The following is a 27,283-nucleotide window of genomic DNA, read 5'->3' on the forward strand; positions in this document are numbered from 1 at the left end:
ACTAGAAACAATTTCATGGCCAGCTGCAGTACCCGCAGACTGCAGGGCTGCTGCATTTCTGGTGCCCTGACTGTTGGTCCACCTGTTTCAAGCCATCAGTGCTATCCATGGGGTGTCAACTTCTTCTAAGCTTTCAAGACCCAATCATGGAGCAGCTGGCTCGAAACATCAGGGTTATGGGTGCAGGCAGCTCTGATGTCAATTAAGATAAATGATAACCATACCCAGTGTGACAGATACATTTCTTTCTATTTATAGTCTCCGCCTCATAGCAAACTGGAATACTGTTCATGCAATATTTTGCATGTCTGGAAAGCTACGTCTTCATTACTCATTGTTAAAGGTTTCCAAAACAGCTGCTTCCTTCTAGAACTGTCATTGTTTTACTGCTTCATTGCTGCTTTCTGCCTATGCCTGTAAGAATGTGAATGTGCTAAAATACAGTGAAGTATCCATTACCTGTTTCACTGTTTTCAATTTGGATGGAAGTACATGTCAGATTAGACGCATTAGTAAATTGTTAACAAAGACTCTCCTATTTGACCCTTGGAATACATTTTCATGCCCTTTATGATCTTTGGTGATCATTGCAGATATTTTATGGGCAGCAGAATGATTTTGTATTTTGCCTTATTTAGTGATGCCGGTTATGACATCAAACATTCTCGGGGGCAAAAATAAAACTGTGGCACTAGAGATGCTGGAATATGACATTACTGAATAAGAAAGCAGGAAAAGCGCAGTTATGCAGGATTAAGTTTCTCTTGCAAAGAGAACACCTTCAGTAGTAAGCTAAGACTGAAATAAAATGTAGTCAGCAATGTGGTTGGAGCTCTTCTGAAGAAGAAAAACAAAAGGTCTCTGCATTAAAAATGAAATTTAGAAAAATGGTGTTAAAGACATCATGTGGTTCATCTATGAAATTATTAAAAGCTGGTGCTAAGGGCTGCTGATCAGTGCCATTATAAAGAACTGCTAAATGTTTTAGCAATGAAAAGGGCACTACATTTTCAATTGACGGCAAATGGTGCTGCTCTATCACTGGAACTCAAGTTGCCTCCAATCGAAAGAAAATGGTTGCACTGCTTTCAAACTGTCCCTCAGTTTTGAAAATGTTTAATTCTTTTTCAAAGTCTGAGGCTTGCTTTTCAAAACTGTGCCTAGCAGGACAGTGTTGAGGGTTTCCTGTCTGTTGGTTCTCTTGGTGGGAAAAGACTTTTTTTCCCCCCACAGTTTCCAACCATTATGACTGAGGCTGATGTTATGGTGTTGGCCTCAGACCCACTCTTTTAAAGTTCTACATAAAACTCACTGTTTCTAGTTATTTTGCAAAGGTGTGGTAAGCAAACTTGCCATTGATTTTACCATTCTATCAGAGCACAGTGAACAGTTCTGCTTTCCTCAGCTCCTGAGACCAGCTTTTGGAAATGAGCCCTAATGAGTTCTGGTTTCAAAAGTGTGAAGAAACTAGAGATGTGTTTCAGGTTTTCATATTGTGTCGGGCTTCGTTTCGGGATCCCTCCTGCGGGAATTTCATTTTTCCCGCGGTTCGAGGGTTTTTTTCAGGAGCTCTGATTTTCAGGTTAGAGCACGCTAACTCCCGATAGTGCACACTAACGTGGCAGAGGTAGCGCGCACTAATCCGAAAATGAACTTTTTCCGAAATTTTGGAAAAAATTCAATCGTTTTTCGATTCTCCAGAAACATTCCAAAATGAATTCACATCCCTAGTAGAAATTCTCAAGCAATTGACCAAGATGAACTCTTCTCTCAGCCATTTGCAGATGGGATTTATCGTATGTGTGTTTTTATTAATCTGCCTGTTTGCATTTAGATATTGTGCAGTCACATATTAAAAAAGTAAGAGATGAATTTTCAAAATGTTACGTGCTGTATGCTTCATAACTTTGCCAAAATCAGGGTCCTGCCTCCTCCAGAGAGTAGAGAAGATAATTTGGATGAAGAGGAGGAGGAACATGACCTGAAGCACTCTGATACAAAGACATTTTAGAAGGTGAAGGTGCATTTATTTATATGAGTAATAGACATGCAGAAAAATATATACAGTTAATGCTTTTTTGGCCACCTTCCTTTTCTGGGCTGAAGCTCCACTGCCTTTGCATGCCCCTCAGCTCCTGCCGCATGCTTTGCATCTCCTTCTGGACAAAATTCTTCAGGTTTTGGGTGCCATGATTGAAGCCTCCTCCACTTCAGTCCACTCCTCCACTATAGCATTCAGTTAGAGCATGTGCCTCTCTGCTGGAGTAGACTGCACCTCCTCTTTTCTTCAGGAGAGGAGGTCTTTCTCCACTGGGCTGCCTACCCCCTTGCCAATGGCAGCCCAGTGGCAAGATGGCGCCGGCCATCCAGTGCTCCTACCATGTGACAGGCTCCGGCCAATGGCATGGATACCCTGTCACATGGTAAGGGCAAAGGGCCATCGGTGCCATTTTGATTAGTGGCAGCCGACGGCCCGGGAGCGGGAGGACGGCCCGGAGTGGGAGATCGCTCCCGGGACCCCAACTAGACCACCAGGTACCTGTAAAACGTTTTTGGGGGGAGTTGGGAGGGTGGGGGAAGCTAAGGGGTTAGTTTTAAAGGGGCGGGGTGGGTTTTTTGTTTATCGGCTCAGGTGCAGCCGATAAACAAAACCGCGATCGGGCCCAATGCAAAAAAACCCACATGTGAATCGGAACCGGAATCCGAACCGATTCCAGTTCCGATTCACATCTCTACTTGATAGGGTATGAGTTGACTGGGTCTCCATTTTTTTTTTTTTGTTTTGTTTTTGGGAAGTTTTTTCCCCACAAATTTCAGTTTATGGAATATTTAATTTGTTTCATTTGTATAAAAAAACAAATCAAACATTTAAAAGAAATACCCAAAAATGACCACAAAAAAGAAAATGGGGCATCCCAAGGCCTCCTATTCCATCCCCACCCAGAAAAATGCCATGGCCAGGATTTCCCCCGCCCCCCCCCCCCCCTGAACCCACTTACCTGGTCCAGTGGGGATCTGATGGCAAGGCCTAGACCTAGACCAAAGCCTCAGCCTGCATAGGCTGAGGCTTTGGTAGGTCGCTGCAACCTTGACCTCATCCTAAGCAAAGCTGATGCCACAGCCTTTGCCTGATGCCATGGCCTGGCCTACAGGCTGGGTCTTGATGCTGGAGCCTCAGCCCAAACCCAGGTTCGATGTTGGGGTGCAGCAGAGGTCAGGACCTGACACTTGAGTTTTAGCCTAGGCAAGCCCAGGCCCAAGCCCAACTGCAGCGCACGGTATCAGCTTAAAGAAGAAAGAAAAAAGAAGAGGACAGCATCAATGGAGCTATGAGGCTTGGGTTCCAGGCCTGGGCCTGACTGTAGACCAAGTCAGGACCTGTCCCTCCAGGCCAGGTCCTAGCATTGGGCCTGGGTCTAGGCAAAGCCCCTGGTGTCGGGATCCAGCTTCCAGACTGGGCCTCAGCATCCAGCTTGGGTCCAGGCCGAGGACCTAGTATTGGGACACACCCTCCAGGTCGGGCTGAGGCATTGCACCTGGGCCTGGGCCTTAGTCCGAGCTCTGGCTTAGTCCCATGCCCAGGAATCAGTACCCGGCCTGGCCCTCAGACACCTGACAGATTAGGTGAGTGACTGATTATGGAGGCTTGGCTCTTTAGCAGAGGTCCAGCATCAGACCGGGTCTAGCCCGAGACCCCTGTGTTGCACCTGGGTCTAGCTCACAGCCCCTGCTTTGGACCTTGATTTATGCCCTAGGGAAGGCCTTGGTCTTGGGCCTAAGTCTAGGCTGGATGCATTCATTCTAAACAAATGCAACAAATAAGGTTTGGTTTTTTTTTTGGGGGGGGGGGCCCTCAATTTGTTTTGGGGTTCCTAAATGAAATAAATTGCCCCTATTTGTCGAGTATTTGAAATTAATTTAAAACAAATGCAATCCCTAATGCTTGTGGCTTGGCTACACTCATATCTCTGTCCCTTTGGGTTGGTAACAGGTAAATGCAGTTTTCAACCTTAGAAGAGTTGTATCCTTTACAGGTTATTCATTCAGCAGTGGTAAGTATAACTAGATAACCCAGATAACTAGAAGTTATACATAGGCAGCTGTAAGGTTAGATGAGAGGAATATAAAGATTCTAGACAGATCTACATAGCAAGCTACATGCGTGGTGATGTGTGGGAGAGAGAATAATTGCAATAGGCTTTACTTTGGGTGGAAATGGACCAGAGCCTGCATCAAATAAAAGAGAACCATGCCACAATTATAAAAATATTAAACTTTTATATAAAGTTGAAAAATATTTAAAACTTTAAAAACTATTTACAATTAAGAATAAATTGGGAAAGGGGTAGGATATTAGGTATGGACTTAACTATTTACATAAAAAAGGTCTAGAAACTTCGAAAGGTCCAGTCCAGAATTGCCTAGGGGGTCAGGGAACTGTGGCAGTCACCTCATGCCCATCAACTCAAGAGCTGCTGTGAAGTCCTCTGGTGCTTGGGCTAGTTGCTCCACCACGTTGACCAGCCTCCTGAGTTCGCTTCTGACCCACCATCCTCCGCATTGCCAGGCCATAGCTGCCCATGAGCCTGCCTCCTGGTCTGGAGTGGGTACTCTAGCCACGGAGATAGGGCCTGCAGCCACAGAGTGCAGTGCAGAATCTGATGGAAGGTCAAAAGCGAGGTTATTTCCTTTCTTGCCTCCGCAAGAGCTAGGCAGTCTCTGGACCAGCAGCCTGAAGTCCCGGGGCAGAAATGGGAGGAGGCCCTACAGGGAAGGGAAGAGGGATAGGTGAGAAAATAGGCCCGGGGCCTCCCGTGGAGGAGAGGCATGCTGCTGCAGGGTCCACTGCTGCTGGTTTTGGTGGTAGTGGTAGCTGCTTCTCCACTTTAGGGGGTACAGCTGCTGAAGCAGCAGGAAAGACAAGGAGTTCTTCTTCTTCCTCCTTCTCCTCCTCTGACAAAGAACTGATGTTGTCTGTGAACAGAACAAAAACTGTGTCACGCCATCAGCTTGTATGCTCCAGGGTGTGATGTGCATCATTATACAAACAGTTTGAGTGTACTCATTTCCTGGAGAGGGTGGGAAGATCTTAGATAGGATCCCCCAGATACAGAAGCTTCTGTACAGTTGTCTCTTACTACATGGTGCCTAGCTAGTGAGAGGGATTCGGAGGTAGGCTCAGTGGCTGGGTGGTTGGTGTAGGGTTGATAGCAAGCTGTCAAGGGCCAGGATAGAGTCTAAGTCTAAGGGTTCTTATATGATGTAAGGCATAGAATTTCACTGGCTTTTGGAGTAGCTTCTAACACCCTCTAGAGTTCAAAAATTGTACTGTGAGTTCATTACAAGTAGTGCTTTATGACAGTACTGCCCATTATCCAGGGAATAGACAAGGATGAAGAAAATATGCATGAGGGTTTCTTGAAGGTCTAAGCAGAGATTGAGTCTTGTAGAGTAGCAGGGCAAAAGTGGGGCCTGCGATAGAAGTTGGAAATAGACATACCTTGTTGACATCTCATTGATGGATATTTAATGAACTTACCTCTGTGCTCCTCCTGCCAGGCACACAGCTGTTTCAGCCCCTCCCCTTTGTTACAATGCACCTGTCTTCTTCAGGTCTTCAATCTAGGCAGTTAAATAGGAATACAAAGCTGAAGTTTAATGTTGCTGGTTCTCTGACCTCCAGAATGGAATGATTTTTATGTTTTCCATTGAAGCCTTGAGTCTGTTTCATAGCTCTTTGCTGTCCCTTCGTGTCGCCTAGCCAAGACATTAGCCCTGAGCTGGTACACTCCAGAACTGCTATAGTACCGAATTTCAGGAGGGAGATAGCAGTCCAGTGCAGGCTTTTGGACAATCCCGATCTGATGAATTATGGGCCCATCACAGCATCATAGGCTTTAAATGGCTGATTCTGAGACTACTGAAACCACACACATTTGGGGTGTAAGTAGACAATTAACATAAACCCAGTTTCCTCCAGGTCATGGCATGTCCCTTGTGGTGAAATTTGGCTGCCTTGCCAGGGGAGCCATCATGGGCGTTCCAGGGCAGGGCCAATGATTAACATGCATAACTCCGTATTTTAAAATTGGAGGCCGCAGCACACATCGACTTGTTTTCCGCGCAACTTTACTACTGCTCCTTACTTATTAAAACACAACCTCTGCAGTTTCCTTGACTTCCCTATGTCTCACAAGAACAGAAATCTTTTTTTCAAAATTATTTAGCTTTATAAAGAAAATTAAGGGCTATACACAATTACACTGCAATTTTTCAGGAAAAATGCTATCTGTTATTTTAAGCTAAATGAAGCTGAATATTGACCCCCCTCTGTGCTCAGATTAACTTTATAATTTATTACCTACAAATTAGGAGTGTATTTCTGTTCAACCTGCCAAATCTGATCAAGTTATAATAGTTTTGTGCATGCACAGATTGGTATAAGCAAGCAAAAGGATTGTAGGCAAGTCCATTTCAACAGCGAGACGTCTTAGCTGGGCATGCTAGATATTGGCTTCTGTTTTTGCATTATTGTAAAAAGTCCTGAGTGAATTACTTTCTATGCCTTTACAGATTTTATTTGTATTTGAAATGTGGGTTTGCTTTGCCTTGCCTTGCTGTCCTTATATGCAATGGGGCGGATTTTCAGAGCCCTGCTCGCCTAAATCCGCCCAAAACCGGCGGATTTAGGCGAGCAGGGCCCTGCGCGCCGGTAAGCCTATTTTACATAGGCCTACCGGCGCGCGCAGAGCCCCGGGACTCGCGTAAGTCCCGGGGTTTTCAGAGGGGGCGTGTCGGGGGGCGGGCCCGAACCGCGCGGCGTTTTCGGGGCGTGTCGGGAGCGTTCCGGGGCGGGCCCGGGGGCGTGGCTACGGCCCGGGGGCGTGGCCGCGCCCTCCGGACCCGCCCCCAGGTCGCGTCCCGGCGCGCAGGAGGCCCGCTGATGCGCGGGGATTTACGCCTCCATCCCCCGACAAAGGTAAGGGGGGGGCTTAGACAGGGCCGGGTGGGTGGGTTAGGTAGGGGAAGGGAGGGGAAGGTGAGGGGAGGGTAAAAGGAAGTTCCCTCCGAGGCCGCTCCGATTTCGGAGCGGCCTCGGAGGGAACGGGGGTAGGCTGCGCGGCTCGGCGCGCGCCGGCTATACAAAATCGATAGCCTTGCGCGCGCCGATCCAGGTTTTTAGCAGATACACGCGGCTCCGCGCGTATCTACTAAAATCCAGCGTACTTTTGTTTGCGCCTGGAGCGCAAACAAAAGTAGGCCTATTCGCGGAGTTTGAAAATCCGCCCCAGTGAATAATTGAGAGGCCATCCATGGGCAATTACTAGCAGTAACAGCAGCAGCTGTGTTAACCATTGTAAGGGAAAGGTTTCTTCAGACGGCCTTTGCTTCTTCAGATCCCAGATGACATCTTGATTAAGATTATAAGTAGGAATTGCCTATATTGGAGACCCAATACATGCAAATGTATCTCATGCATATTCATTGTGGATATCCTGAAAAACCAATTGGCTGTAGTATCCCATGACAGGTTTGGGAAGCCCCAGCGTATGAAGATTTTTTGAAGCAGTTTACAATTTGAATGCTTTTTCAGCTGAACAATCAAAACTGTCCATAGTGCATCATTTGCGCACATGAAAGCGCAGAGAAAACTAGTGTGGCAGGAACCACATAATTTATAAAATACTGCATATCTGCCACAATCATGAGCCCACGGTTTGGTGTCCTTGTATATTTGTAATGCAGGAAAATGCATGCCCGGATGAATTTTTAGACTTATGCGGCGGTTGAGCAAAGAAAAATAGCATACATGCATGCAAATAGCATATGCAAACATATCTGATATTTTATACATCTTAAGAGTACATGCATACTTGCAGCTTTACACATAGGGGCAGATTTTATAAACTGCGCGCGCGGCCTACATTTGTGCGCGCTACCCGGCGCGCACAAATGTACGCCCGAATTTATAACATGCTCGCGCAGCCATGTGCATGTTATAAAATCCGGGGTTGGTGCACACTTGTGCACCTTACGCATGCCGAGCCCTAGGAGAGCCCCGATGGCTTTCCCCGTTCCCTCCGCTCCCCCCCACCATCCCATCCCTTCCCCATCCCCCGCCCTACCTAAATCCCCCGTCTTTATTTCAGGAGTTACGCCTGCCTCTGCCGCTGTGCCGAAGGACTCAGGACCACCCTCGGACTGGCACCCCGCCCCCCCAGCCCCACCCCCTTCCCGCCCATTTTTCAAATCCCCGAGACATATGCGCATCCTGGGGCTTGTGCGCATCGCCGAGCCTTTGCAAAACAGGCTTGGCGTGCGCAGGAGCAAGTTTTCGGAGTTAAGCGTGTAACCCTTTGAAAATCTGCCCCATACATTTTAATGGGAAGAAAAAGGGGTAGTTAAGGATGTTCCAGGGCAGGGTTCATAAGTTTGCGCACAAGTTGCTATACTGTAAGAAGAACATATACATACATTACCGAATTTGTTCAAAAACCTTTCCACCTGTAATTGACTCACACAAGTGAAAATGGACTTGCTTTTGTCTGCAGTTTTGAGGTGGAAGTCTAGGTGAACTGGGGGGAGTTCAGGGTGAAGTGTTAGAGGATGTTTGGTTAAGTGGGGAGGTTTGTGTGAACTGGTAGGAGGACTTGGCGAACTAGTGATTCCAAGTATGTGCACAACTAAGTTAGCTCAGAATGATGTATTTGCATATTTTAGAAAGTATCTGCCTCTGTATTTAATTCTGGGTTAATAAGCGTATATAAGATTTACAGTTTTCATGTATTTATTTTAAATGGTTAGGGAAAGTATGTGAATTTCTGCATTACAAATATACGAGCATACTTCCTGGGCAGAAATATAAAATATTTTATACAATTTTTCTGTTTAACTTTTTCCACACTGGTCTTGGTCTGGCTGAATATCGACCCATAAGTGACAAAGCTGATTAAACGAGGTGTGAGCAGCTACTGCTTGATCTTCATTAATGTAAATGAGAAGAAATGTAGTAGTGTTATAAAAACACACTTCTGTGATTCCAAATTTTAGTAAAAGATGAGGAAAAAAGATTTAAGGCCTACCCAGCCAATGAGCAGAAAATATTTCCTCACATTTTTATTAAAGACTGACAGCACTGACATAGAACTTAAAAGAAAAACACGGTCCGGCCTTGTGATCCAGCGGCATGCCGTGTACTACCATTTGGGAGACCTGGATTTGATTGCCAAGTCTGATTTCTGCTCTTCATTTTGGCCAGAGCTAGAGATAGTGAAAAGGCAGTGTACAAATCTCCTGTGAGGAGGGAGTATCCATCATCTCACACAATGGTGACACCCAGTGGCTGGACTCAGGGTACACTGAACGTCTGGTCTGGAAGGCATTGCGCTTTGTACGAACCCTGACCAATAACTGTCACATTGCTGGGCTAGATATGGAGCGGAGCCATAGTACAAAAATAATAAAATGGGGAAAACCAAAGGTATTTGTAAATACAGGCTCATGCTGCCATAGCTCAGTAGAGGCTGGCTTCAAATGAGCTAAAAGCTCAAAGGAGTAAGAGGAAAATGCTGGACTTATCCCCCCCCCCCCCCACCCTTCCTAAGAAAGCAAAGAAAAACAAAAATTCTACAACACACTGAGTGCAGCAGGAAGTGGTGTTGACAGCTCAGAAGGAGATATTTCTCTGAGCTGGCACAGCATCACTGTCTCAGCATGGTATGAGGCAGTTCACTGCTGAGAGTGGCATTTTCAGGCATGATATTAAAGTGAGGGCATCTTTACTCTGTGGATATTAAGGATCCTCTTTGCATTTTTTGTAATATTTCATTATTTCATGAAATTTGATTACTCGCCTTTTGTGAAAAATCACCTGGGTGAAATACATGCTTGAGGCATACATAATAATTAATTAAAACCAGTGCAACCAACATAATTCATAACAACAATACCATGCATGAACAGTGTTATAGCTAAATTCGAATGGAGGCTGCATGATCTTGACAGCTTACATTTCTCCTGTAGAAACTACATAATAATTAGGCTAAAAAAAACCCACTTTTTATTGTTTGAAACATGTGTTCTATGTACAGCACTTTGGATATAATGGTTATTCATTTGTTTAAAGTTCTTTATTGAATTTAAACTGAAACAGACATAACAGGCTCACATCTTTACAGCTTCTTTTCACACAGGTGGAAGGAGAATACTGTGAACACTGCGATAAATATCATCACTGAAAAGTAGAAATACTTGCCTGTTTTATTTTACTGACGAGTAGGGGTAAAGGGAGACAGGCCTGGAAACCCATACTTGGATTTAGTGGGGCATGGGGGAGAGGAAGGCCTTGCTACTCCTGCTGCCACTGCAATTTTTTTGGTTTAAGGAGTCGTGCGCCTGGAGTCCCTTCAGGGCTAGTTCTTCCATTAGGTGAAGCAAGCAGTGGCCTAAGGTGCCAAAAGATGGGGGGAGAGGGCAGCAAATAACCTGGAAACTTCCAGATGCTGCCTATCCACTTTTAAAGCATAGCACAACAAGTGAGGCAGGAATGGATGCTGTGTAGATGTGGGGCATAGAGACAGAGAGAAGTTAGAGGAGCTGTGGAGAGGTGAGGGTGGGGTGAACAAAGAGAGACTGAATTCTGATGAGTAGGTAAATGGTGGAGAGAGAGAGAAGATTCTTTACACTACAGAAAGGGAGCAAAGAGACTGAGGTAATGCTTCTGAGCAGGATAAACAGGAGAATGCTGTTGGGGAGAAGAGAGAAGAGATGCTGGCACAGTGGACGGGGGCAAAGAGAGACAGATGCAGGTCTTGGCAGAGGGTAAGAGGAGCATGAGATGTGGATGCTGAGTAGGGTGACAGAGGTTGTTGCATGTGGAAGAGAGAGAGAGAGAGCGCCTCTGGAATTGCACACATATTTCTCATCTATTTATTACACTATAGGAGGGTCATCAAGTAACTTGAGGTGAGGTTTTGGTGGTGGTCTAGGGTTTGGGGGCTAGTTTTACATGCAGACATACACAGTACACATCAGTGAAGATTTGATGCAATTTGGGTTAACATGCATGCTAATAGTGTTCAAATACTATAGACATTCTTTTCTGTGCATAGACACAAATTCAGTGCATTTTTAATTGTATACTGTTTTATCATTCTCGTACATGTTTCAAGCATTATATTTTATTGATGTTTGGTCGTACACCATCTTGTGGTAGCATTGTTGAGAAAGGCGGATTATAAATTATAGACAGGTTAATTTTCAAAAGCAATTCCATAATTGTGCTCTACCTGTGGCAATGACTTGTTATAAAATTGCCTGCCAGATGTGGAGGTAAACTTATGCGCATGTGCCCTGTGTGTGTGTGAGTTTACACGCTATGGGCCGGATTTTAAAAGCCCTGCCCGTGTAAATCCGGCCGGATTTACGCACGCAGGGCACTCGCGCGCCGGCGCGCCTATTTTGCATAGGCCGCCGGCGCGCACATAGCCCCGGGATGCGTGTAAGTCCCGGGGCTCCGTAAAAGGGGTGGGAGGGGCGTGTCCGGGGGCGGTTCGGGGCGGGACCAGGGGCATGCTGCCGGCCCGGGGGCGTGGTCGAGGCCCCTGGACCAGCCCCCGGGTCGGGTGATGGCACGCCAGCAGCCAGCTGGCGCACGCAGATTTACACCTGCTTTCTGCCAACAAAGGTATGGGGAGTTTAGATAGGGCCGGGGGGGGGGGGGTGGGTTAGGTAGGGGAAGGGAGGGGAAGGAGAGGGGAGGTGGAGGGAACAGGCAGCGCGCGCTGGGCTCGGCGCGTATCTTATAAAATCCAGCGTACTTTTGTTCGCGTCTGGTGCACGAACAAAAGTACGCGAGCGCGTAAATTTATAAAATCTACCCCAGTAAGAAGATGCATTCCTGGAGTGGAGGTGGGGAGGAATTTGCACTTATGCACAGACTTTTGCATTTTCAATAGCATGCACATAAATCTAGAAAAAAGTCTGCACACAGATTAGCAGGTATAAGTATGTGCAAGTAGACCTAGTGGGATCATTCTGAAAGCAAAAATTTGTGTGTACTTCCTCTTTGAAAATGAGTGTAACTTATGTACATAATTAATGGAAGATTTAAGCAGGCTGCTTCCAAAATTATCCCCCAAATACTAATTATTAATAAATTTTAAATGATGCGTGTGCTAAAACATTTTCAGCACGAATATTAGGCCGCATAGTTTTTCTAAGATTTTGACTGCAACATTTAAAATAGAAAACTCTAGGGATGTGCATTTGTTGGTACATTTGTTTCATTTGTTTTGGCATTGTGTGCATATCTCACGAATGTAAGGTAGGCACACAAAACTGATGGTATGTGCATACGCAGGTGGCCACCTAATGCACGTATACCATCAGTTTTGCGCGCCCATTTTCCATTTGTTAGATATGTGCATACCGTGAAAACAAATGAAACTAATGGATCAATGGATACACATCCCTAGAAAATTCAGCCTGGGAAGGATATTAATTTTAACAATGGCAATCCTTTTAGTCCTCAATTGATAAAGTGTGGATATTTCCACAATTCTTACTCAGTATGGGGAGAGATGTAAGATTGTACAAGAGATTCAGAGAAAACTTTTGGAATTAGTGCATTTAACTAGTATATACTGCCTGGAGGATCCATTTAAAATAATACCATTTATAATGGCTTTTCAAATGCACTGCTCATTTTTCTACTACTAATAGTTCTCTAAGCAAGAGTAAGATATATACATATATATACACACACACACACACACATACATATATATATATATATATATATATATATATATATATAAAAGCTCATTATCATTCATTTACAACTCAACTGGTATATTTTAAATTAGTACTATCTAGATTGTTTACAATATCAACATGCCCATTTCTTGGCTTTGCCTCTTTCTTTTAAGAATTCTTCCAAAATTATCTTCATGTTTTTCCCTCGTATTCTTTAATTCTGTTTGTATTAAATTATCTCCCCCTGTGCCGTAGAAATATCAATCATGTACCTAGAAGGTACCTAAAAGGGATGGCATCCCAGGCTCAGAGTATGTAGTAAATTCCAAATGGAGCTCTGGTCTATTGACCCTAGTCAAAGGACTGGCACTGCATTGGCTTTTCTATAGAAAGGGGGATGGTGAATAACAAAAATTGGGGAAAATCTCTAGGATAAAAGGAATAAATTAATAAGTCCCTCTTCTCTGAGGGAGTCTTTTTTTTTTTTTTTTTTACCATGTAAACATACTTTACACATATCAATATGGTGCATTCATAAAATTCTGGTAAGGATTATAAATGCATTATCCCAATTTACCTAGCTCCATAATAATAAAAGTGGCCAAATAGGAAGAGTTTTCAAAATGTTTACTTGCTATTTCATCTCGACTATTCTGTGTTCTATTCTAATGACTTTAAATGTTGACCTATTTAAAAACAGATTTTTAATTTGTTACTCTGGAAAGCCCGATTAAAAAAATAAAGTGAGTTGGCAAAGGATAGCTAGAGAATCAGTGGCAGAGGGTAGACTTGAACTTATGGTCAAGGACACAGCTTAATACTCTAAACCGCTCTTCTGTTTGATTAAATGACTTCTATGAGCTACAATACCCAGTCTCTCAAACGTCACAAAGTGGAATAATTTATAGACATTCAATATTGACAGTAAAATAATACTCTGAATAATGTAACCAAATGAATAATGTAACCAAATGAAGTCCACATTTTTTTAAATAAACCCTGTAACAAAAGCAAAAATGTAAATATTTTTCAAACCCACATCATTTTGCTTCCAAAACACACAAACTGCATTTGTAGAGAGTACTTCAATTACCACAAATCACTCAAATCCCTATATGCTTGTTTTACAGAGGGAATGTAGGGCAGAGGAATTACTCTCTAATATACTAATAAAGATCTTGATTGCCTGAGCTGCTCCAGGCACACCACATCTATTTGGATAAGCAGGCACGTGCATAATTAGCATCTCAAACCCTTTAGCATAGATTTAAGGAAGAATGCAGAATCATTTCATGTAATAGGGACGAACTGTTCCTGAAAACTTACATAAGCAAGATCTTACTTTAGGTCATTCAGATTTTAAGTTATTTATTTCAAAATCTAAAATATCCCACATGCTATACAATTAAATGGCAATGCAATTCCTGAAAAACCATAGGGCTTATATGCATACAAACTTTTGCTATAACAGTTTTTTGCACAGATAAGCTACAAATTTAACAGGTATGCTATAACGCCACAAGGAATGAACTTAAAAAAAAAATCCTCATAAGCACACTCATGCTATTTCAATGCACGCTAAACCTAAATGTTTAACTTGCACGTGCTGGATTGAAAAATGCCCCATACTAACTGGCCCAAAGTAAAAGAGCCAGTTAGCACAAGAAATTTAATTCGCCAACCCCCCCCCCCCCATAAAGGTTGTGTCCCCTAACAAGGCCTGACACCCTCCTTCAAGCATCTGGGCATGTCCCTTCAAGTCCCAAAACACATTTCAAGCCAATCTCCCCATTTCTGGACGTCTTCCAAACACATTTCACCTTAGGTTGGAACCCTCCTCAGCCCCCTAAATTCCCTCCATTCCTTCCAAAATAAGTCCTCACCATTCTGAAAACTCTCAATCTTGCTTGCTTTGATTGGATTGGCATTTTGTTTTGTTATGTATTTATGGCTAATTTGATATTTTATAACATGTATTTTTGAAGTCGTGCCAGGATAGCTTGTTTTTGTGTAATTTCTCTGGGCGCTTAACCTTTACCAGCAGGAGAAATGCGAAAGCCCTTCTGCCTGCACTGCAGCAGTCCCTCGAATGGCATCATCTGGTGGAATTCATCTCTGTTATGTGATAGCGGTGAGCACCATTAGGCAGTATCATTTGGGGGCTTGCAATGGTGCCAGCAGAAGGGGCAGGAGAAAGACTATCAGGGGGCTCCAGTCTATGGGGGTTGGTCTTGAGAGAGGGAGTTTTGATGCTTGAACAGGAGTCTCTGGCCTTGTTGGGGGTGGGGGGGATGGAATGATTGAAGGAAGGTGTTAGACATCGTTAGACTGGGCAGTGTTCTTCATAGGGAGGTTTTGGGGGATGAAATCCCTCATGTTAACTAGCTCTTTCATTTTGGTCTGGTTAGAATAAAGAATTTTGTGACCCAATATGCATGCTAAACAGTTAACAAATGGCTCAAGGCAGGTGTTAAATTAGAGGCCTTAGTGGGCACAGGTAAAATAGCACGTGGAGGAGAGCATAACATGTTATTTCACACTCGCCCACTAACACCTCATTTGCATTCAATGGAAGGTCATTTGCTTGCAGGCATGTGCTGATTTTAATTCCTATCCACTGATATTTGTCAGAACCTAGTTAGCGTGCACGTTATTCCATTAGTGCATAGCATGTTATTTTTTTGTATATCTTAAACAGACTTTTGTATGCACGCTAACTTGGTGTGGATAGGCTGCTGTGTCTTTTGACATAATATGCCAAGATTCATGAAAGGTATTATAAGCATCTAAATATTTCAAATCTTTGAAATTAGCATCAAATTCAAACATCTATGGTTTGGACACTTACTGAAGGACAGTATTTGAAAGAAACAGCACACACAATTCTGCTATTATGTACCTTTAATTAAGAAAAAAGTGCCTATGATCTTCCCTAATAAATGTCTCAGAATGATACTTTTACATGCACTTTCTATATACAGATACACTTAAAATACTTTATTTGATCAAAATCTTTCTAAACATAAAAATGGTACCTGCAAAATATTTCAATGCTGCTTAATTCAGTACCCGTTTTTGCCACTCACCCTTCCATATCTGTTAGCATAGGACCCCGTGAGCAAAGAATGAAAAATGATGATCGTCTCATCCAAATCCCAAATGAATACCCTCTGGAACAAAAAGAGACCATAATCAATATCTCTCTCTGTGTTTATAGAAAGCTGATACTTCAATCAATCAATGAACATATGAGGAAATAATAGAAAAATTGTATTATAACAAAAATCAAGATTTCTTTATCATTTTCACATTTCAAATTGTAGTAAGACAGTAATGCAATCCGGTGATGTTCTCTTGTGAAGAGCTGCTACTGCAGCTCCATGAAAAGATTAACAAAAAAATTTAACGGCTTCAGAAAACTGTGCCCGACTGTCAATCCTGATCTAAAAGTCACCTGTAGAAAAAGTGAAGGCTATTAGGCAAGCAGCCACTAGACTGAAGTTTCTCACTGTATCTTGTTACAAGATATTAATAAATGCATCGTCTTGGGGCATAAGTGAATTTATAAAAGCTTCACAGCTTTGTCAGCATGGCCAATGCAATTTCTTAAAAATCAGGAAGACATGCTTCATTTGCTACCAACTTCGACCTGCGTGCATAACATACCTCAAGGTCAGAGTCTGGAGGTGGTGAAGGGTTATTGTTTCTTCTGCCTCGCCCACGTGACTTTCCATCTGAACCACGTCGCAATCGATCGGAATCTGAATCTTTAATGGGTGTTGATGGACTGTGGATTGTACTGTACTCAGCTGCAATACAGAAATGACTTTTACCATTTAGCCAAAATGCCAGCGAGAGTTTTAACCTTGCTACAGTACAGAACATATATCTTTTAATCCCATTTCATGCAGGACTATTACATTAAAATCAGAAAATAATCCATTCTAACTGCAGATTGCATCTTTTAGGGAATGCAATTTCATAATAATTTTTACAAATGTGGAGGTGCTGCTTTTTCACATTTTTTATTCAAGTCCATGGAAATAGTGTACTCGCACAATTAAATTAATATATTTTTTCACCCAGAGTATGTATGTGTGTATATATATATATATATATATATATATAGCTATATCTATCTATATAGCTGTCTATAACAATATAGCTATTTTTCTTATATTTAAGACAACAAAAAATGTAAATGCCCAACCATAACTATAACTAAAGACAAAAGAACTATGAAACGGATATTTGAAAGATCTAGGTACCTATCTTAAGGATTTAGGTGCCTAGATCTCCCTAAATAAAATTCCATCCTGCTGAGCTCTTAAATTTAGGCACCTAAAAAATGGGTGAGGCAAGCTCAGGGAAAGTAAGTTAGGAGCCTATTGCTGAAAATCAGCATTCAGTGTCTAACTTAGGGGCCTGAATAGGAGACTGAATAGCAGGTCTAAATTTAGAATCTCAGTTTTAGAAGCTTAGAGTTAGGTTCCTATTTTCAGCCCAAACCTATAAGTTTGGCTGAAATATTTCCTAACTTTAGATACCTAAAACTGAGGCACAAACTATGATGGTGGATAATGACCACAAGGAAGGGCCATCCATTCTTTTCAAGTTCACTTCCTTCTGAAATACTGCACTTATTTGATTTCTGATTTTGCCCTCACTTCCCTGCTAAACCTCAGTGCTTAGCCCATGTTTTCTTAAACTTCTGTATTATTTTTGTCTCGATTGCCGCCATTAATTAAGCTGATCCATACATCTACCCCCTTTCTGTGAATACATATTCCTTTACATTATTCCTGAATCTACCCCTCTTTAAATCTCATGTAATAACTATTTAGTGTGGACTTCCATACAGACAAACATACAATAACATGTAGAAGGCAAAATACAGTACATACAACCTGACTGTTTAAAGGTGGTATTAATTACTACTCTTAATTTATGAGAAGCAATTAAAGCATCTAAACTCTGGAAAAAATATAAAAGCATGAACAAATTTCTCATTTATACAACAGACACTGCATGGATGAATAGAAGTTCCAAGGCATTGCTGGTTCACTCTTTTGCTGTCCAACACTTGTACTAATGTTTAATATTTTTCCTAACTGAATCCTAAGGCAAACAGTAGGGAGTCTTTCAAGTTGTAAATGACTCGTCCACTCTATCTTTTGCTTCTGCCTATGCTAATCTCATCTTGAGCAAGCAGTTTCCTTCATCTTCTCTGCCATCAGCATATATAGGAATAGACCAACAGTCTCCTTTCTGACTATGCACTCCCATCCAAAATACATGTCTTTTTGATTGTTGCTTACTTAGTTTTATGCACAAATTATAAACCTGTTGAAAGCATTCCTTTATTGACCAAACTTATTGGGCCAGACACCCCCTGGGCACGCCGAGCCTATGTTGCATAGGCTTCCGGTGCGCGCAAAGCCCCGGGACGCTCGTAAGTCCCAGGGCTTTCCTGGGGGGGAGGGGGTGTGTCGAGGGGGCGTGGCGCATTCAGCGTGTCATCTGGGGGCGGCACTGTGGGGTGTGGTTTCGGCCTGGGGGCGATCCGGGGGCATTCCGGGGGTGTGGCCGCGGCCTCTGGACCAGCCCCCGGACCGGATCTGGACCAGCCCTCGGACCGGACCGGATCTGGACCAGCCCCCGGACCGGATCTGGACCAGCCCCCCCCCGGACCTCTATCACAAATGTATGCCTGCTTCGAGCAGGCATAACATTTGTGATAGAGGTGAGGGGGGGGTTTAGATAGGGCCAGGGGGATGGGGAAGGTGGGGGGAGGGCGAAGGAAAGTTCCCTCCGAGGCAGGCTGCGCGGCTCGGCGTGCGCAAGCTGCCGATTTTGGGCAGCCTTGCGCGCGCCGACCCCGTATTTTAATGGATACGCGCGTATCTATTGAAATCCCGCGTACTCTTGTTCGCGCCTTGTGCGCGAACAAAAGTACGCGTATGCGCAGATTTATAAAATCTGCCCCATTAAGAAAATGGTTACAACTTATATTACATCCCTTTTTAAAGGCATAGATGATCTGGATGATTCTCAGGCCAGTTTTTGAGTTGGCCATAGAGACAGTTTTGTTATCAGTAACTGATGATATTGTGCATTAATGGGATAAAGGTGAACAGATGCAAAAGTGTCAAAGTATCCCATACTAGAGACCGAAGAAACCATATAGGCACTGAATGATAAGGTCACAATAGGGGTGTATGTTGATCTTTGACATTCCCCAAACAGGAGGTGTTACCCAGATAATATGTTCCATAAAACTCATTAGCAAGCTTTGGCTTGTGGTCTTCATCTTTCTTCCTTTTATTCTTTCCTGTCTTAGCAGTGGGATAAGGATCAAAGAAGGAACATTCGGATAACTAGGGATGGGAACAGCTTAAGGTCCAAAAGGGATCTTGAGACTGAGAAGAACCAAAGGCAAGCAAGAATGAGGTGTTACATATTTTTGGATCTTAACTCAAGTGTTTGAAATCTAAGGAAGTGGGTTTAAAACAGCTCTGTTATGAAGAAAGGCTAAACAGGATAAGGCTCTTCAGCCTATAGAAGAGAATTTAGTGAAGGGGGAGAGATATGATTGAGGTCTACAAAATCATGACTGGAGTAGAACAGGTAAATAGGGAATAGCTATTTACCCATTCAAATAAAACTAAGACTAGGGGACATTAGGGGTGTGCATTCGGATTGACCGCATTAGTAAAACGCAACTCATATTTTTTTTTTACTTAAAAAATTGATTCGACATAAACGATCGGATTTCCCACATATCGAACATAGATATGTTCGATATGTGGGAAATCGCGATTGTTGAGCCAAAATAAAAATATAAACCCCCTCACCCTCCTTAATCCCCCCCCCGACTTACCACAACTCCCTGGTGATGGAGCGAGGAGTGAGGACGCCAATTCTGCAATCCTTGGCGAGAAGCATGTGACATCGGCGGCACGTCGAGTGACGCCGGCGTCACGTGATTCCCGGCTCGTTCGCGCCGGACGGCTCGTTCGGCCCAAAAAGAACTTTTGGCCAGCTTGGGGGGGCCTCCTGACCCCCCCAAGCTGGCCAAAAGTTCTTTTTGGGCCGAACGAGCCGTCCGGCGCGAACGAGCCGGGAATCACGTGGCGCCGCGTCACTCAGACGCGACGTCACGTGATTCCCGGCAAGGATTTTTTTTATGTCCATATTGGCCGCAAGTGGGACCCCCTTTCGGACATAAAAAATATGAACATAAAATTTTGCTCTGCACATCCCTAGGGGACATGCCTTTAAGCTAACAGGTACCAGATTTAAAACAAATTGGAGAAAATATGTTTTCAATATGTTTTCACTCAACACACAATCAAGCTGTGGAATTTGTTGCCAGAGGAAGTGATCAAGACAATAGCTGAGTTTTAAAATGTGGACAAGTTTGTGGAAGAAAAATCCATAAAAAGTCATTAACCAAGTGACTCGGGGAGACTCACCACTTGTTATAGGGGGTGAGCAGCAAGAAATTGAATCTACTTTTAGGAATTGGCCATCTGTCGGAGACAGGAATCTGGGCTTGATTGACTTTTGGTCTGACCCAGTATAACACTTCTTATGTTCTTATATCTTGTTACATTTGGACGGCTGCGGGAGGGCCCCGGGACCACCCATACTCATCCCCAAGAAGCCATCTGTTAGGGGATGTGGACCCTTGGGCCGGTAGGGACAAGAGAGGAATGCTGTGGAGAGCCTCAGTACAGGTCCCAACCGGGAGGCGGCTGGACGGACGTAATGGCTTTGGGTGCTGGAACTGGATGGAGCCCTATGCGACCAAGGACTCGAGGATGACCTGAAGACAGGAGAACGTTGGGCCCTGGAGTCGTGATCTCTTCACCCTGGAGACCGGCGCTCCCCCGAGAGGAGCTCGTAGGAGCCCGGCCGCTGGGACTTCTGGAGATTCGCCCTGGAAGCCGGAGCCCCCCCAGGAGGAGCCCGTAGGGACCCAGCCGCTGGGACTTAGGAGAGTCTTCGGGCCAGAGGAGCGAAGAATGTCCGAGATGAGGTCCAGGAAAGAAGCAAGTCGAGGTCAGGGACGGAGCCGGGTCAAGCCAGAAGTCAGATGACGTACCAAAGCCGAAGGGAAGTCCAGAAGCGGAGTCAGGAACGGAGCCGAGTCAAGCCAGAAGTCAGATGTCGTACCAAAGCCGAAGGGAAGTCCAGAAGCGGAGTCAGGAACGGAGCCGTCGAGAAGGAGAGAGGTCAGCAGGCAAGCCGGATCCGAGTGAGCGGAGATCAGGAACGCAGCAACTGGAAGCAGGAGACCCTGGGAACCTCGTTGCAAGGCAGGGAGTGAAGGAACTGCAGGGCTTATGTAGCCCTGCAGCGTCTGACGTCATCAGCTGCTCCTGGCCTGTTCCCGCACTGGCCCCTTTAAATACAGGGGCTCAGCGCGCACGCGCGGCTAGGGGGCGGGGCCAGCCGCGGGAGGACGCCGGCTGCTGCTACGGCGTGGCAGCGCCGTATTCGGGGCCTGCACGGCCCGGGGGGAGCTCGTGCAAGACCGGGACCGGGTCGCGGGTGAGTGGCGATTCCGGGGCCGGCCCGGAATTGCAACAGTACCCCCTCTCCTGCGGCCCCTTCCTGGAGGCCTCGGCCTATCGGGGTGACACAGATGGAGCTGGTGGAGGAAACTCTTATCCAGGATGTGAGAAGCGGGTTCCCAAGAATTCTCCTCGGGCCCATAACCTTCCCAGGAGAGCAGATATTCCCAGCGCCGGCGGCGGACTCGAACGTCCAGAACCTCCTTGACTGTATACGTGTCCTCTGGGTCAGCAGCGGAAGCATTGGGTTCCGGAGGTCGAGGCTGAAACCGGGAAAGGACCACCGGTTTGAGTAAGGAGACGTGGAAAACGTCATGTATCTTCAGAGTGGAGGGCAACCGTAATCTATAGGCCACTGCCCCAATACGTTCGGCCACGATAAAAGGGCCGATATAGCGGGGTGCTAGTCTCATGGAAGGTACGCGCAGCCGAATAGTCCTGGTACTCAGCCATACCTTGGTCCCTGGTAGGAACATTGGAGCGGGTCGCCGGGCTTTATCTGCGTATTTCTTGGAACGTGCGGCCGTCTGCTGTAGCTTCTCTTGAGTGGAGCGCCAGAGGTGGTGTAGCTGGTTAGCTGTCAGTTGAGCCGCCGGGGACGAGACCGTCTGAGGCAATGGCAAGAGAGGTTTGGGCGTCCTGCCATACACCATCTGGAATGGGGACTGTAGGGTAGCGGAGTGTTTGTGGCGGTTATACGAGAACTCCGCCCAAGGTAAGAGGGTGACCCAATTATCCTGTAAGTCACTGACGAAGGCCCGGAGGAAGGTTTTCAGAGTTTGGTTGGTGCGTTCGACCTGGCCATTGCTCTGGGGATGGAAGGCAGTGGTTAGGTTCAATTGTACCCCGAATTTCCTGCAGAGAGCCCTCCAGTATTTTTCTGTGAATTGAGGACCCCTGTCTGACGTAATGTGCAGAGGCAGGCCATGGAGTCGAAATATATGTTGGGTAAACAAGTCTGCCAGTTCAGGAGCTGTGGGAAGTTTCGCAAGGGGCACGAAGTGGGCCATCTTTGAGAAGCGGTCGACGGTAACCCAGACCACGATCTTCCCCTCCGACGGGGGTAATTCCACTATAAAGTCCGTGGATATGTGGGTCCATGGTTCCCTGGGAATAGGGAGCGGCTGGAGGAGGCCCCAGGGACGGCCTGACAGGGGTTTTGTTGAGCGCACGTGGCACAAGACTGGACGTAGAGTCGAACATCCTCCTTGACTCGTGGCCACCAGTAGAATTCGGTTAAAAGCTCAAGAGTACGGACCACCCCTGGATGTCCGGCGGTTAGTGAATTGTGGGTCCATGCGAGTACCCTTTCCCTTGAGCGAGCTGGAACCACCGTCTTTCCAGCTGGGGCCACTTCGGATGCGGCCACGAGAACCTTGGCTGGATCTAAGATATACCGGAGAGGATCAACGGTGTCGTCCGTCTCGGTATTCCGGGAAAGGGCGTCTGCCCTGACGTTCTTAGCTGCCGGTCTGTAGTGGAGCGTGAAATTAAAGCGACTAAAGAAAAGGGACCAGCGTGCCTGCCGAGGATTGAGACGCTGGGCACGGCACAGGTACTCCAGATTTTTGTGATCCGTGTAGACTATTATAGGATGCTGTGCTCCCTCCAGCCATTGGCGCCATTCTTCGAACGCCAGTTTGATGGCGAGTAATTCTTTGTCCCCGATACCGTAATTCCTCTCGGCGGGGGAGAACTTCCGGTAAAAATATGAACAGGGCCGGGATTGACCCGTCTTGGAAAGTTGGGCCAGCACGGCCCCAACTGCCACGTCAGAAGCGTCGACCTCCACGATGAATTGTTCCTGAGGGTTGGGATGGCGGAGACAGGTATCTTGTCGGCACCTCTCCGGGTAAGGGCCGTCAAAGGAGCTACCAGGCTGGAGTAGTGAGGGATAGGGGTGTGCATTCGGATTGACCGCATTAGTAAAACGCTACTCATGAATTGATTCGACATAAACGATCGGATTTCCCACATATCCAACATAGATATGTTGGATATGTGGGAAATCGCGATTGTTGAGCCAGCTTGGGGGGGTCAGGAGGCCCCCCCAAGCTGGCCAAAAGTTATTTTTGGGCCGAACGAGCCGTCCGGCGCGAACGAGCCGGGAATCACGTGGCGCCGACGTCACTCGACGTGCCGCCGACGTCACATGCTTCTCGCCAAGGATTGCAGAAATGACGTCCTCACTCCTCGCTCGATCACCAGGGAGTTGTGGTAAGTCTGGGGGGGGGGGATTAAGGAGGGTGAGGGGGTTTACATTTTTTTTTTGCACATATGTACATATACCCAACTCATTGGATTTTTTTTATGTCCATATTGGCCGCAAGTGGGACCCCCTTTCGGACATAAGAAATATGAACATAAAATTTTGCTCTGCACATCCCTGGTGAGGGATGAACTGATGATAGAAGTTGCCGAAGCCCAAAAAACGCTGAAGCGCTTTAATTCCCAGTGGCTGCGGCCAGTTCTTAATCGCGGCAATCTTGTCGGGATCCATATGGAAGCCTGTGGACGAAACGATGTACCCTAAAAAAAGCAGAGACTCCTGCTCGAATTGGCATTTCTCTAATTTGGCGTAAAGCCGATTTTCCCTCAGTTTCTGGAGTACTTGGCCGACGTGTTGACGATGAGCTTTAAGATCCTGGGAGTATATTAGTACGTCGTCGAGATACACTATAACGAAGGTATGTAACATGTCGCGAAGTACCTCATTCATAAGATTTTGAAACACAGCAGGGGCATTACAGAGGCCGAAAGGCATGACGAGGTACTCGTAATGGCCGTCCCGGGTATTGAAGGCGGTCTTCCACTCGTCCCCCGGACGGATTCTTACGAGGTTATAGGCCCCCCTGAGGTCCAGCTTGGTAAATACTTTGGCCCCTTGAAGGCGATCCAGGTGTTCGGGGATCAAGGGCAACGGGTAGCGATCACACCGGGTAATGCGGTTCAAGCCCCGATAGTCGATACAGGGCCGAAGAGACCCATCCTTCTTTCCCACGAAGAAGAATCCGGCCCCAGCCGGGGAATTCGAGGGTCTGATGAAGCCTCGGTCCAGATTTTCTTTGATATATGCGGACATAGCCTGGGTCTCCGGCAGAGACAACGGGTACACTCGTCCGAGGGGCGGCGTGGTGCCCGGCAACAGATTAATAGCGCAATCAAAGGGCCGATGCTCAGGGAGCAACTCTGCCTTCTCTTTGGAGAAGACATCCCGGAAGGCGTGGTATTGCTGAGGTATGGCTAGCGGCGTTGTCTGAAGTGGGACCGTGGGTCATAAGCGGGAAGGAAGGCACTGACGGAAGCAAGTGGTCCCCCATGATGTGATCTGGAGCGAGTTCCAGTCAATCACCGGCGAATGTTTCCTGAGCCACGGCAACCCTAACACAATAGGGTGGATGGACCTCTCCAGGATGAGGAAGGAGATCTGCTCAGTGTGAAGAGCCCCGACTTGAAGTTTGAGCGAACGAGTCCGGGTGGAAATAGAGCCTGGAAGGGGAGTCCCCTGGATGGAAGAGACCCGTACTGGCGGCTCCTGGGGCTGGGTCTGCAGCTGTAGTTGCCGTACAAGAGCTCGGAGAATAAAATTTCCCCCGGCCCCGGAGTCCAGCAGGGCTAGCGTGTCGAAGGCCCCTTCCGGGAGGCACAGTCGTACCGGAATGGTACATGGGGAGTTCGAGGAGATGTTGCCTAGAGTCAACTCCCCACTAGACTCTAGGTGCGGGCGTTTCCCGGGCGCTCGGTACAGCGGGCCAGGAAGTGCCCCTTACCGCCACAATAGAGACACAGGCCTTGGGAGCGACGCCGCTTCTGTTCCTCCAAAGAGAGGGGACCCCGGCCTAACTGCATGGGTTCCTCCCCATGAGTGGTGGACGGGGCTGGTGGCGAGGGTCGGCCACGAGGAGGCGTGGACCTATGGGTGGACTGTCCTAGGGTGGTCCTTCGATCCCGGAAGCGGCGCTGCATCCGTCGGTCTACTTGACCCGCCAATTCGATCAGCTCATGGAGGTCGTCCGGAAGATCTCGCCCTGCCAACTCGTCCTGGAGACGTGGGGAAAGCCCTTCCAGAAAAATGCAATGCAGACTGTCGGCTCCCCAACCCAATTCTGTGGCCAGGGTCTGGAACTCCACGGCAAATTCCTCCAGGGGACGGTTCCCTTGACGCAGTTGAAGTAGTTCCGAAGCAGCTGTGGAGGCACGAGACTGTTCGTCGAAGATCCTTCGGAAGGCTTTGACGAATTGGACTAGATTGCCTAACCGGGGATCCTGACTCTCCCAGAGGAAGGAAGCCCAGGCCAGTGGCTTCCCATCCAAGAAGGAAATGATGTAACCTGTCTTCACGTGGTCGGTAGGAAATTGCGCCGGGAGCAGATTAAAGCGGATGTAACACTGGTTAAGAAAACCTCGGCAAGACTTCGCGTCCCCCGAATATCGGGATGGGGCGGGCATCTGGACTGGGACGGCAGATTCAGCACTGGCCCGGGATGTAGATGCCGTAGCGCTAGCAGCGGAGACCCCCTCAACTCAGTCTGCTAAGCGTTGGACCGTGGACATCAGCGTGTCGAGGCAGCTCTGTTGCTACTGAAGCTTTAGGGCAAGACCCGGAATGGCCTTCAGGCCTGCGAGGTCCGCCGGGTCCATGGCCTTGCAACTTGTTAGGGGTTGTGGACCCTTGGGCCGGTCGGGACAAGAGAGGAAAGCTGTGGAGAGCCTCAGTACAGGTCCCAACCGGGAGGCGGCTGGACGGACGTAATGGCTTTGGGTGCTGGAACTGGATGGAGCCCTATGCGACCAAGGACTCAAGGATGACCTGAAGACAGGAGAACGTTGGGCCCTGGAGTCGTGATCTCTTCACCCTGGAGACCGGCGCTCCCCTGAGAGGAGCTCGTAGGAGCCCGGCTGCTGGGACTTCTGGAGATTCGCCCTGGAAGCCGGAGCCCCCCGAGGAGGAGCCCGTAGGGACCCAGCCGCTGGGACTTAGGAGAGTCTTTGGGCCAGAGGAGCGAAGAATGTCCGAGATGAGGTCCAGGAAAGAAGCAAGTCGAGGTCAGGGACGGAGCCGGGTCAAGCCAGAAGTCAGATGACGTACCAAAGCCGAAGGGAAGTCCAGAAGCGGAGTCAGGAACGGAGCCGAGTCGAGAAGGAGAGAGGTCAGCAGGCAAGCCGGATCCGAGCGAGCGGAGATCAGGAACGCAGCAACTGGAAGCAGGAGACCCTGGGAACCTCGTTGCAAGGCAGGGAGTGAAGGAACTGCAGGGCTTATGTAGCCCTGCAGCGTCTGACGTCATCAGCTGCTCCTGGCCTGTTCCCGCGCTGGCCCCTTTAAATACAGGGGCTCAGCGCGCGCGCGCGGCTAGGGGGCAGGGACAGCCGCGGGAGGACGCCGGCTGCTGCTACGGCGTGGCAGCGCCGTATTCGGGGCCTGCACGGCCCGGGGGGAGCTCGTGCAAGACCGGGACCGGGTCGCGGGTGAGTGGCGATTCCGGGGCCGGCCCGGAATCGCAACACCATCTGCTCTCCAATGCAGCACGGATGTGGCTTGTTGTCTGCCGTAGGCACACAGATACATCACGCTTCTTCATAAGGGCTCCATGGCAGAAAAGCCCAGCTCTGGCACTCTCTGATGACATCAAGTGACTGGGTATTTAAACCCAGCCACAACTCCAGCTACTTGCCTCAGCAACAGGTCCTCCTGCCTAACAAGTTGTGTTGCTTCTCCTGTGCCTTTGCACCTTGTTATGTCCCCTTGCCTTGCCTCTATTTTGTCTTGCTGTCTTGCCTTGCTGTTCTGCCTTGTTGCCCTGCTCCCATGGTCCTGCCTTCTCTGCCCTGCCTCTCTTTGGTCCTCCTTGTCCTGCTGTCTTCCCACCCTTGTCTATTTTGGACTGATTCCTGACCTTGACCATTGCCTTGGGCACGGACCATTCTCTTGCCTTCATTCTGCCTTT

General features: G+C 47.0%; 1 protein-coding gene across 8 annotated transcripts in view; it reads right to left on the reverse strand.

Moving 5' to 3' along the window:
* The window catches only part of EYA1 (EYA transcriptional coactivator and phosphatase 1), a 312,611-nt gene that overhangs the window by 124,661 nt on the left and 160,667 nt on the right, over positions 1-27,283 (reverse strand). For all 8 annotated transcript variants that reach the window (XM_029591454.1, XM_029591459.1, XM_029591455.1 and 5 more), the window contains 2 exons: positions 16,423-16,565; positions 15,843-15,926 (listed from right to left, as the gene is read on the reverse strand). In XM_029591454.1, the coding sequence (XP_029447314.1) occupies positions 15,843-15,926; positions 16,423-16,565 (227 nt within the window). The remainder of the gene's footprint in view (positions 1-15,842; positions 15,927-16,422; positions 16,566-27,283) is intronic.

Source organism: Rhinatrema bivittatum, chromosome 2 (genome assembly GCF_901001135.1).
Source record: "Rhinatrema bivittatum chromosome 2, aRhiBiv1.1, whole genome shotgun sequence".
Lineage (NCBI taxonomy): Eukaryota > Metazoa > Chordata > Amphibia > Gymnophiona > Rhinatrematidae > Rhinatrema > Rhinatrema bivittatum.